This window comes from Amia ocellicauda, chromosome 11 (genome assembly GCF_036373705.1).
Source record: "Amia ocellicauda isolate fAmiCal2 chromosome 11, fAmiCal2.hap1, whole genome shotgun sequence".
NCBI lineage: Eukaryota > Metazoa > Chordata > Actinopteri > Amiiformes > Amiidae > Amia > Amia ocellicauda.
The window spans coordinates 34,523,759-34,536,127 of record NC_089860.1 but is presented as its reverse complement, the minus strand read 5'-3'; the positions used below and the strand labels follow the sequence as shown (position 1 = coordinate 34,536,127).

At 41.1% G+C, this 12,369-nt stretch overlaps 1 protein-coding gene across 1 annotated transcript; it reads left to right on the top strand.

Moving 5' to 3' along the window:
• Window positions 1–1,712: 1,712 nt before the first annotated feature.
• LOC136763541 (cytochrome P450 2K1-like) lies at window positions 1,713–12,369 on the top strand. Its single transcript, XM_066717608.1, has 9 exons — window positions 1,713–1,937; window positions 2,772–2,934; window positions 3,360–3,509; window positions 4,780–4,940; window positions 5,524–5,700; window positions 8,468–8,609; window positions 9,261–9,448; window positions 9,675–9,816; window positions 10,270–12,369. The coding sequence occupies exons 1-9, from the start codon at window positions 1,737–1,739 to the stop codon at window positions 10,452–10,454; spliced, it is 1,509 nt and encodes a 502-aa protein (XP_066573705.1). The 5' UTR covers window positions 1,713–1,736; the 3' UTR covers window positions 10,455–12,369.

Genomic DNA, 12,369 nt, shown 5'->3' with positions numbered 1-12,369 from the left:
ACCTGTGTCTCAGGGACATGAACCACTATGTACATGATGCTACTGCCCAAACACTGCAGCCTGTTACCTGGTTTCAGCACATTGATGATTGGCAGGTTTATTCCTCTGTGTGAGAGTTCAGTGTTTGTCTGCCGGTGAGGTGATCAGGTGAGAGGATAAAGGAACACTTATTGGTAGAGGACCAATTGAAATGTCCCTTACTAAACCAGCAACCATAATGCAACCTGTACATTTACCCTGACTTCATCTCATGTTATTGTAAGCAGAATGATTAGAATGATGAGAATAGTTAGTTGGATATTTATTCAGATTAATTCTAAACACAGTATGTTTTATTAATACTGACACGTGTAGTGTAGCTTTTAGCAGGATCTGTAGCACACTGTGTATTCGAGCGCAGTGCCAATATGTTTAAATTAACTAAACATATGTTGTCCTTAATCACATACAGTCATGTGTAGAACAATACATTGTGAGTTATTAACATTTGTGGTCTAAGAATGTGAAATATGCAACTTAATACGATTCCAGTTTAATATATTATATATATGTATTCATGTACTATATACAGAGTATACAGTAGACCACTTAACATTGATTTCTGAACTTGGACTGGTCTCTTAATTTTTTCCAGAGCTGTATGTTTTCACACAAATTCCATTGCATTGCTAAACTGGGGCAAAGACTGACATACAAGTGCTGTGGTTTTAAAGTTTAAGCATTATTACATACTACTTGCCTTGCATTACTAGTATTTGTATTGTTATTTTGATTGACCCTAGACTCCCTTTCCCTTGGCCCTTGACTGTGACCTAACATCTTGTCTACACTCAGCTTTTACAATCCATGATGTATGACCTCATATATTGTTTACACGTGTGTAAATTGGAATTTGTAAAATGTATTATGCTTTGAATTGCACTGTATTATGTAAAATGGAATTTGTAATGTTTTATGCCTTGAACTGCACTGTATTATTGCACTGTATTATTGCACTTTGTATTGCGCTTATGTTTTGTAAGTCGCCCTGCATAAGGCCATCTGCTAATAAATAAATAATAATTATTATTATTATTATTATTCTGTCTCTGTAAGGTCGGGGATCGCCGGGTGTGGTGAACCCAGGTGCAGAGCACAATGGACAAGTCAGGTCGGGCGAGGGGTCGAATGCCGGCAAACAGGAACAACAAGGGCAGAGCCAAACTCCAGGTCAAGGGCACTAGCGGGTGGTCAAGAGATCGGGCGAACAGGCTGGTCAGGAAAATCCAAGAATCGAGAATCGAGAGACAAAAGTAAGTGACTGGTACACGAGAAAATACGAAAGATAAGCGTCAGAAATGTGACAATACTGATGACAAGACTTCGCAATGAAAGCTGGGAACAAAGGGCTAAATATTCACAAGGGGGTGATTAGTAGGGAACTAGGAGCAGGTGCAGTGAGAAACGAGAGACAAGGACTAATTAATCAATAATGAGTTGAGTGAAGTGAAGATCATGGGAAAACACCATAGCAAGGGCGTCCTCTGGTGGAGATCCTGGGAACTGTCAGGTAGCCGGTGTAACAGTCTCTGAATACTTGGCACACAATTGTAACGTCTGCCTTAGTGTGGGAGTGGTTAAGGAAATAACCAGTAATTATCTTTTACCTACAAGCCAATGGTTAACCTATATATATATATAAACACATGCACGGCTATAGCAGTAGCTGTAGGCAAAGAGGAACTCTCCAAGGAAACATGTCTCTGATTGCAGTGCTGCTGGCGAACACTGTCACAGTGTCTCTGGTCTTCATTTTAACAACAGCCTTCTTCTTCTACCTTCTCTTCAAACCATCCAAGTCATCTGTGTACAGGTTCCCCCCCGGCCCGGCTGCCTGGCCTGTGATCGGGAACCTCAATATTCTGGACATGAAGAAACCTCAGGAAACTTTATGTCAGGTGAGTGTTCAGGTTTGGGAGAGAGGAGATAATGCAGTGAATATCACTAGTGACTCTAAGTTTATATGTTCTGAAATCTTCACGAAAGGCAGTTGATTCAAATGCAGGCTAATATAAAAGCAATGTGAAAATGTTTGGTTCAATGTATAGCTTTTTAGACTTTTCCACAATAGGAGTCGTGCAGCCGAGTCCTGGCTTTAATGCTTTTTAATAGCACATCAATTTGAAAAAAATGAATGGAATCTTTGGCCTGATAAAGAAAAAAACAGCCATCGATACATTAAATTATCTACAAGAATATGTCTTTAATGAAGCAATATCTTTAAACATATTAGGGCAATGCAATACAGTGTATTGAGGAATCAACTGACCTAATTATCGTGTGGTCAGTTTTACCCATGACAGCTGCTATGGTGATAGGGCTGCTATGATGACTGGACTGTGCTAATGTGAAATTTGATTAGTGACTTAGTGACCTTGCTGTCCTTTTTAATACAAATATAACAAAAACTGTTCCTCAGCAAACCCAGAACTCAATGTGCTGATGGTTACTGAAACAAAGTAAACACCTCCCCCCTCCCCCCTGCAAAATCCTTGTAGAAGTAGTGCATCACATAACAAGTGGAAAACCCAGATGGCAGAAGCAGCTTGTTTTCAGCTTAGCCACCTGCAGGGAAAAGGAGTGCTTTAAGGAGTCCATTTCCTTCATGACCTGGCTATTTGAAACCCAATCAGGGGGCAAAGCCTGCCAACGAATAGAAAATTAAGACTACTATTGAGTCCAGTGTGATGGCAAGCTTGGACTGAATTTTCTTCCCTCTCATCTTCCTCCAGCTTTCAGAGAAGTATGGCGATGTGTTCACCTTTCACATGGGTAGACATAAGGTCTTGGTCCTGACTGGATATGAAACAGTGAAGGAGGCCTTGGTGAATCGGGCAGATGATTTTGGCGAGAGAGGCCTGACGCATACCTTCACATTGTTTGCGAAGGGCACCGGTAACTAATGTTTTCTTCCTATAGTTTCTGTGGGTCACTTGTACATTGAAGAACACGTGGAAGACAGTTCTCAAAACAAGGAGACAAAACCTGTAAAGAAGGCTTGGCGATTTCATTAATTGACACCCCACTCAATACTGAGTAATGAATCAGAATGCCTGTTGCTAAATTGGGATCCTTCTCTTTCCTTTGCCAGGCAGGAAACATTTACCTAAGAACTAGACTATTTAAGATGAAGTTTCTCTAACTCTGATTTTGTATATAATTCAGGCCTAGGGGTTTTACAATTATTCTAGATGGGGAACACAGCAGTGTTTTGCTGAAACAGAGTTGTTGCACAGGAATAGATCCTAGAGAGGCCCCTACAGAGAGAACTCAGACATTGAGAGCATCTTTAAGGTTCATTATGTTTTTTGTTTTTCCAGGAATCATATTTGGATATGGGGAGTCATGGAAGACCATGCGGAGATTTACTCTCTCCACCTTGCGGGATTTCGGCATGGGAAAGAGAACCATCGAGGACAGGATAGTGGAGGAGGCCCAGTGTCTGTTGGATGTCTTTGAGTCACATAAAGGTATCAGAGAATATTTATTTAGATATTAAAAAACAGAAGAAACAAAAAACTCAAGTATATTGTAGGTCTGTGGTGGAGATTCCACAGTTTCCTGACCAACTCAAGAACTTTAATGTTTTTTTAAGGGCCACATAAAATACTACTTGGAAACACATTGGAGTTTCATTGATTTAATTGAAGTTGGCATGTCTTGCCATTCATAGGTTAAAGATAAACTCCATGCAAGTGTTAGATATGTTGTATTATAGTTATAAACTTTTCAAATTTGGACAGTTTACTACACTTAATTTGTTGACAGCATAATTGACCTTTGCTAGTTGGCACACAGTAATGTTTTTCAGTCTGTAAAATGTATTGTTTAGTTTCCTTTATAGAAAGATATTAAAGATAACAAAAAGGGAGACATTTCTTTCAAATGCCAATTGTACTATTTTTGCCAAGAGTGCTTCAGACAGTTTCTCAGACCTTCATTATCACTAGTCTTGCACTGCCCAGCCTATAATCACAGTATCTATTCCCTAGTGCTAATGTCGGCTTGTGAAACCAGCCCTTTAATCAATGGTACTGATGCTTTGTGGTGTGAGTTATTACTCCAGATCCCAATGATTGAACTTAATGAGGTGGGTTTTCTGATCAAACTGGACAGATGACTTTGAACTCTCTGGAGAGAAAAGTATATATATTTAAATAAACACCCACTGAAGTAATTGTACAAGAAAGGCGTGCTGGTTTGGAGATCATTTTAAAATACAATTTTAAATCATTAAGCCAGTAAACTATACTATTAGACAGGCAGGATCGCAATGGTAGGATGAGGGCACATGAGAACTGTGAACTGCAAGGGGGTGGTGTTCTGACGAATTGTCAACCGGGGGGACTTTACGGGAAGGCATGAAGGCATTTTCTGGGTGGCAGGGCAAACAGGCAGGGGCTGTCATCCTTTCCTGTCGTCCTTTTCATCCCCATGTGCACGTGTCTGCTGTTAGATCATTTACAGATTGGGTACAGTGAACACCAATAGACTCAATGTTTTGCCCTATTAAGGGTTCGAGACCTTAACCCTACTCATAAACTGTTACTTGTGTGCATAAAGCTCTCTTATGTTGGGTACGTGTAAGTGTTGAACACAGCAACTGGATTTCCTCCCCGTTGGGTGTGCAGGAGAAACTGATGCTGATAGAGGACCCTGTTTTAGGTCTGAGGGAGTGGATATGATCTGAGTGTTTTACATCTTGTGTAAGTATGTTCTGTACTTCATGTTTCCTCTAAGGTGACCCATTTGACCCCACCACCAACATCAACTCAGCAGTGTCTAATGTGATCTGCACCATTGTGTTTGGAGACCGGTTTGACTACAGCGACTCCCAGTTCCTACGACTCCAGCAACTTCTCAGCCAGAATGTTAAGCTCGTCACCTCCCCTGCGATGCGGGTATGGGACTCCAGGAAAATTGTCCTCTCCATAATACTGTGTGGTCACAAATCACACGCTTCTGCTAACACATGCAATTAAAGTTGGGTCAGGCTCATTAATTCATAATGTAGTTCATGTTCTCAGTTTGGATTAGTTGTGTAATTTCACCTCCCTGAGAGAACTGATCGGGTTCTGGTTTGACCTCTTCCAGGAGAAGTGAAAACAGCAGGCCCAAGTTTCAGCCTGGCCAAAGTTAACTAGACATGTCTGTCTTTCTTCTTTACTTTGTAATCTCAGCTTGTAAACTCTGGTTTCACTCTTGGTCAAAGGTAGTTTACTCCTCCCCTTCACACTGGGCCTGCAAGATGGAAAGGAATCGAACCAATAATATTTTCACCTTCGTAAGATGACTGTATATTGTTCACAGTTATAAGTTTTATGTATCCATATTAGTGGATGCACTTACCAACACCTGCATTATTTTAATAAAATTGAAATTTAAGCTGTACACCTCTCATATGTCTTTAATGCTTGTTATCATTAAGTCTCATAATGTTGTTCCACTGTCACAGCACTTATCCTGTTGTGTTTGGTTTTCCAGCTGTACGACATCTCCCCTTTCCTGGGGTCCTTTCTTGCCAATTTCAAGAAAATGTACAGTAATACTTTAGAGTATCGGACGTTCTTCTCCAACTACTACCATGAGCGCAAGGACATTGTGGATAGAAACGACCTGAGGAGCTTCATTGATGCTTTCATTGCCAAAGAGCAGGAGGAGGTGATGTTCTTTCAATATTTTAATCCTAATATTAATGCCAAATATCTTGCTGTGACTCTGGTCCTGGAGAAGCAGTCTATGCATTTAAAGGGCTCTGTAATGGGAAAACCCAGACATCTAGCCTATATGTGTTGGAATCAATAAGTGAGTGCTAGCGGTATGTAGTTAGGCTGTCACTGACTATAGACAGTAACTGAAACAATGTACCCACTGGTGGCTGGGACACCCCCGCAGCCCCCGTGTGGCAGGGGAGCCCCCACACCCCAAGGGCCCACACTCCCCACCTCATAGCAAAATAAATAAATTAATAAAGATTTTGGTGCAAGAAAACTAGCAGCGGCGATATCTAACATGCATTACGGTCCACAGTGAAATTATTTACTTAATTGGTGGGGGGGGGGGGGTTGAGCGTGCACTGTATTTACGAGGTTTCCGTCTGACAGCGATGATATCTTGCGTGCATTACGTCATTACACCCCTTGAAATGCCAATTTCAAAACTGCTAATCAGTAAGCTATGTTTTGCTAGGTGACGGTAGACATGAATAACATAAAATATGCAAGCAGTGCTCAAAAGCGGAGCAGTAAATTGTTGTCTGAACAAGCTTGTGCAAAACACCCAAAGATTACGTTGTTATTTAGACAGACAAGAGAGGAAGAAGCTATGAGAAGCATTAACATTTGAAAAGGACTCAATAGCCTACAGGCCATGGAGAATGATTCTAGTTTTATTTTGTGTTACTTTCATGAAATGCATTTAATTTGTGTGCAGGCTGAACAACCCAAGTCAAATTGCCTATTATCTACAATAAATATTCTTGCTTACTGATTGTCAGGACTTTTGTTTCCTTTCCCTCCATTGATCATGTGTTATTTCACAGTGGTGGCAGCGCTGTCAATAATCAGCAGGCTATAGTATAGCGCTGTCATTGGTGTTGAACAATGATCGATAGGCTGTAGTGCAGTCCGTTTTGCTTACGTGATTGTGGTTTTGTAGTTAGGCTAATTGTTTTTTATTTCTCTGTTTTCCATTACAGAATATGTATAGTTAAAGGTAAACAGCCGTCTATTGGCGTAACAGGCATTAATAGATTAATAGATGGAGATACACTCACCTAAAGGATTATTAGGAACACCATACTAATACTGTGTTTGACCCCCTTTCGCCTTCAGAACTGCCTTAATTCTACGTGGCATTGATTCAACAAGGTGCTGAAAGCATTCTTTAGAAATGTTGGCCCATATTGATAGGATAGCATCTTGCAGTTGATGGAGATTTGTGGGATGCACATCCAGGGCACGAAGCTCCCGTTCCACCACATCCCAAAGATGCTCTATAGGGTTGAGATCTGGTGACTGTGGGGGCCAGTTTAGTACAGTGAACTCATTGTCATGTTCAAGAAACCAATTTGAAATGATTCGATCTTTGTGACATGGTGCATTATCCTGCTGGAAGTAGCCATCAGAGGTCATAAAGGGATGGACATGGTCAGAAACAATGCTCAGGTAGGCCGTGGCATTTAAACGATGCCCAGTTGGCACTAAGGGGCCTAAAGTGTGCCAAGAAAACATCCCCCACACGATTACACCACCACCACCAGCCTGCACAGTGGTAACAAGGCATGATGGATCCATGTTCTCATTCTGTTTACGCCAAATTCTCACTCTACCATCTGAATGTCTCAACACAAATCATCAGACTCATCAGACCAGGCAACATTTTTCCAGTCTTCAACTGTCCAATTTTGGTGAGCTTGTGCAAATTGTAGCCTCTTTTTCCTATTTGTAGTGGAGATGAGTGGTACCCGGTGGGGTCTTCTGCTGTTGTAGCCCATCCGCCTCAAGGTTGTACGTGTTGTGGCTTCACAAATGCTTTGCTGCATACCTCGGTTGTAACGAGTGGTTATTTCAGTCAAAGTTGCTCTTCTATCAGCTTGAATCAGTCGGCCCATTCTCCTCTGACCTCTAGCATCAACAAGGCATTTTCGCCCACAGGACTGCCGCATACTGGATGTTTTTCCCTTTTCACACCATTCTTTGTAAACCCTAGAAATGGTTGTGCGTGAAAATCCCAGTAACTGAGCAGATTGTGAAATACTCAGACCGGCCCGTCTGGCACCAACAACCATGCCACGCTCAAAATTGCTTAAATCACCTTTCTTTCCCATTCAGACATTCAGTTTGGAGTTCAGGAGATTGTCTTGACCAGGACCACACCCCTAAATGCACTGAAGCAACTGCCATGTGATTGGTTGGTTAGATAATTGCATTAATGAGAAATTGAACAGGTGTTCCTAATAATCCTTTAGGTGAGTGTATATTGGGGGTGGGGGGGGGCCTCGAGCTCCGACCTTGTGGGGAGGTCAGTTTGGTAGAAAAATCACTAGCTTGTTCAGAGGTACAGAATGCAAATAAAATGGTTAAGGCATCAGCAGCTGTGCACGATATATAGGATAAAACTAAACTAAAACAAGAGTCACTGTGCAAACGTCCATCAAACATTTTTTTTAATGAAAGATGAGAAGCAGCAAGAAGATGCAGTGCCATCCACATCTAAGCACTAAAGAATATACAGTATTTCTCACTTATGAATATATTTCCGACTTTCACAGGTAATGAGTTTAAGAAACATATAAAACCTGCATGATTTGATACTGGCGTTTTATGAATGTGAAAAGAATTCTCTTTAGCGTTTTTGGGTGGGAGGGTTGGTGCAGCCATTAAACCTTACAAGCATGTCATATATCATGTTTTTTGTTTTTGTTTAGAAAGCTAAAAATCCAAATACTTATTTCCATGAGATGAACATGGTGTCCTCTGCAATGAGCCTCTTTGCTGCAGGAACAGAAACTACATCAACCACTCTGCGCTGGGGGCTTCTGATGATGATTAAATACCCTCTCATACAGGGTGAGCCGGAACACTGATCATCTAGTGGGTCTTTTTGTTAGTCTACATCTAAGTGTAGGCATATAATTCGGGCCCCATCCCTAGTCCTGGATAGCTGCATAGACGCATGTTCTTGTGTTTATTATTATTATTATTATTATTATTATTATTATTATTATTATTATTATTATTATTTTTATTTATTTCTTGGCAGACGCCCTTATCCAGGGTGACTTACAACATAAGTGCAAAAATACAGAGAAGTACAAGGCATCAATCATTACAAATTCAACTTAGCTAAAACATATCAGTTCAAAATAATACATTTTACAAATTGTGTAATTTGTTGTTTAAAGCCTATATTGGTCTTAATTTTAGCACACTATCTAGAATCCTGGGGAAATAATACACAGACAAGGCATTCGTTCTACTCAATTTATCATTTAACTCCTAGTAATCATTGGAAATACTTATCTACCAGGGATTTACACATAATATACACATTGGGTATTTTTCAAGCATAAAAATAAATGTCAGGATATTTGCCATAAATACCCATTTTCCACACTCACTTCCAGTGTAGTCCAGGGCTGGTAACTCCTCAGACCACTGTCTGCACCCTGCACCTTTGCTTGTAATACCATGGACTGTCTCTTCTCTCCCTACCTATAGAGAAGGTGCATGCTGAGATTCACGCAGTGATTGGGAAGGAGCGCCCCCCAAGGGTGGAGGATTGCAAGGACATGCCCTACACTGATGCAGTACTGCACGAGATCCAGAGGTTTGGCAATGTAGTCCCCATGAATCTGCTACATCAGACCAAATCAGACATTGACTTCAAGGGCTACAGAATCCCCAAGGTGAGCCTCCCCGACACAGCAGTCCACCTCACACAGACAGCGCACACTGTGACACATTTCCTGCATTTCTGTTGGTTTCAGACTGGGACTCCTCCACTCACCATTTTTAAGATGATGCAAAATTAAATTAGTTACTGGAATGAGAATGTGACCTGAGATCTTCTCATTTGTATTTCCTGTTGACAGATGACTTTATTGTAAAATAAACCTTAACTTTCCCACACAGGGCACTCCAGTCATTCCTCTGCTCACCTCTGTGCTTTTTGACAAGAACCACTGGGAGACACCACACAAGTTCAACCCACAGCACTTCCTGGACGCTCAGGGAAAATTTGCCAAGAGAGAAGCCTTCATGCCCTTTTCAGCAGGTCAGTGCCACATCCTTAACTTAGCCTTATCAATGTCAATTTTCAAGTATGGTTAGGGAAGGCTAGCTCCTCAAGCCTGGAGACCTGGGCTCTCCCTGACTGCAGTTTAACGCCAATATTTTACATCACACATCTGTGGGACTTCAGTGACTGCCATGAATGTTCTGGGTCAGTGTTCTACAGCACAACATGCATGTTGGGTAGCCAAGTTAGAATCACCTTCTACTGACCTGTACAAGGATGTGACACAAAACCCACCAACATCCGGTGCAAGAATGTATCAGGCAAGTAAATCAGTGTCTCAAAGCTTTAAATTGTGCATTGTGCACAGGGAAGGTGGAAAGTAATACCACAAACGGTAGGAGTGCACTGTGGAAATGGGGGTGATTCCACTGTTTTGGGGTTGCTGGATGTGTACTCCATCCCACACGTCCCTGTCTTTGTGTCCTATAGGTCGCCGAGTGTGTCTGGGCGAGACCCTGGCTAAGATGGAGCTCTTCCTGTTCTTCACCCTTTTCCTCCAGAGATTCAAATTCAGTCTGCCTCCGGGCATCTGTGCTGAAGATGTGGACCTGTCACCAACCCCTGGCATCACCAACGCACCAAAACCTTACAATCTGTGCGCCATCAGGCAGTGACGGACTCAAAATCCTTCCTCTGCGCACCAAACTCCACCTCCAATCTGAGGCCACTGGAAAGCCCCTCCCGTACTCCCTCCCCTGCCTTTTGCCCTATTTTTTAAATAGTTTTAAAAGTGCTCACCCCAGCCTGCATCCACATTAATCTCAGTTAATGACAACTGTGCTCAACAGCCGTCTTGGAAACAATGTTAATTTAGTCAACAGTTTTGTAAGGTCGACTAAGATTTTTGAGATATAATCACATTTTAGTCATCTTTATGTTTAGTCTACTAAAACTTTGTCATATTGACCTGAAACCTGCATACATTTATCTCAGTTTTAGTCTTTGTTATATTAAATACATTGAGTTTATTGACCTTTTTAACTTAACGAATTAAGACAGTTCTAATTTGTTAGCATTTAAATCCACACAATAATTGTGTGGCAAATTATTGCTTACCAAAAGTATTTAAGCAATGAACAAATTAATAAAACAAATAAGGAATCTTAACTGTTACTGTAAGACTATATAATAATCAGGGACTACTTACATACTACTTACAAATAATTATTTGACCTCCAAAGCCTTCAAATGTTTGTGATTATTTTTGAGGAGATGATCGCACTCTCAAAACTCTTTTCACTTTTCCAGCTCCTCCTCACCAGCCGCCCCTGCAGAGCCCCCAATGGAGCCCCCAATGGACCATGCTGGGACTGGGGGCTGTTTGACAGGGGGTAAAAGCGGAAACAGTGAGTTTTCTCATCTAATTTTCCCAAACGAACATGCAAAGCCTCGTGGTCGTCATCGTGGATGGTTGTAGTCCTCTTTTCATCTTCATTATCTAAAATGAAAAACAGTTTGTTGACGGATATTTTCCTCAAGTGAGCTCTGCTTGGAAATCTACTCTGATCTGTGGTAGATGTATATGGATTAGTTACCTGCTATGTGGACGTTGGGTCCTCCACTATCCCACCATGTGTTGCAAGATAAAGAGAATTGCAGGAGAAGCGCTGTGCTGAGTGCAGTGCGGAGTGTCGCTGGAGAAGCGGACAGGAGGGAACAAAAGGGGGATACTTTGCACTGGCATAGAGCAACTGGAAGAAAAGTAAATCTGGATGCTTGTGCAGTAAGGAAGGATACCTGAAATAAAATAAGTCTCTCTCTAGTCTTTCTATTATTTATTTTGCACATTGATTTCTCTTGGTTTTGCGTGTGTGTGATTTTGGTCCTATGTGTTCTTATTGGTTTATAGTAACCCCTTTTGTTGATCTGTCGATCAAATTGTGAATACAGCGTTTTGCTGCGTGCTGAATAAATAACACATGAATTGCACAAATGTCACTCGTTCGAGATTTACTCGAATGCATTTCACCATATATTTAAAAATTACATTTAGATGCGTTATTACCTCCTCTTGTAAAAACGCTACACGTTATTCTGCTGCTGTGTGCGTCGTGTCTGCTGACTCTATTCGCCCAGTGCACACGATAACATGTTATGTAATTTAGTCACCCCAACCAACATATTTTGTTCATTTAAAATCCGGCAGTCGTTGAATTGGTTCATGCACATTGCTTTACTTGTGTTGCTTTTATATGCACATTTGATTTGCTTACTTAAGGTTGTGTTCATTAAAACCTGCACTAGGGAAACTTACCTCTCATGGCCTCATGGAGCCATCTTTAATGTTAATGTTATTATTTTAATGTTTATGCGATAGTACTGATAACCGTGATCATTTTAGTCACTATAATCGTGATTTTCATACCGTTTCATCCCTAGTTTTGATGTGTCCATTAAAACCCCTTCATGCAAGCTCACATTGATTTGTGCGTATTTAACCTCCCCTTTCATTGTCTGTGATTATTGAGAGCATTAACGCTATGTTAGTGAATTTGAATTAGGTTGCGAAATAAAAGTATTTGGTTCTTA

Bases quoted from the DNA above. Each gene is read 5' to 3' on its own strand.
- LOC136763541 (XM_066717608.1), top strand. From the start codon at position 1,737: ATGTCTCTGATTGCAGTGCTGCTGGCGAACACTGTCACAGTGTCTCTG. The intron at 2,935-3,359 runs GTAACTAATGTT...TTGTTTTTCCAG, and splicing joins ATTGTTTGCGAAGGGCACCG to GAATCATATTTGGATATGGG. The intron at 3,510-4,779 runs GTATCAGAGAAT...GTTTCCTCTAAG, and splicing joins TGTCTTTGAGTCACATAAAG to GTGACCCATTTGACCCCACC.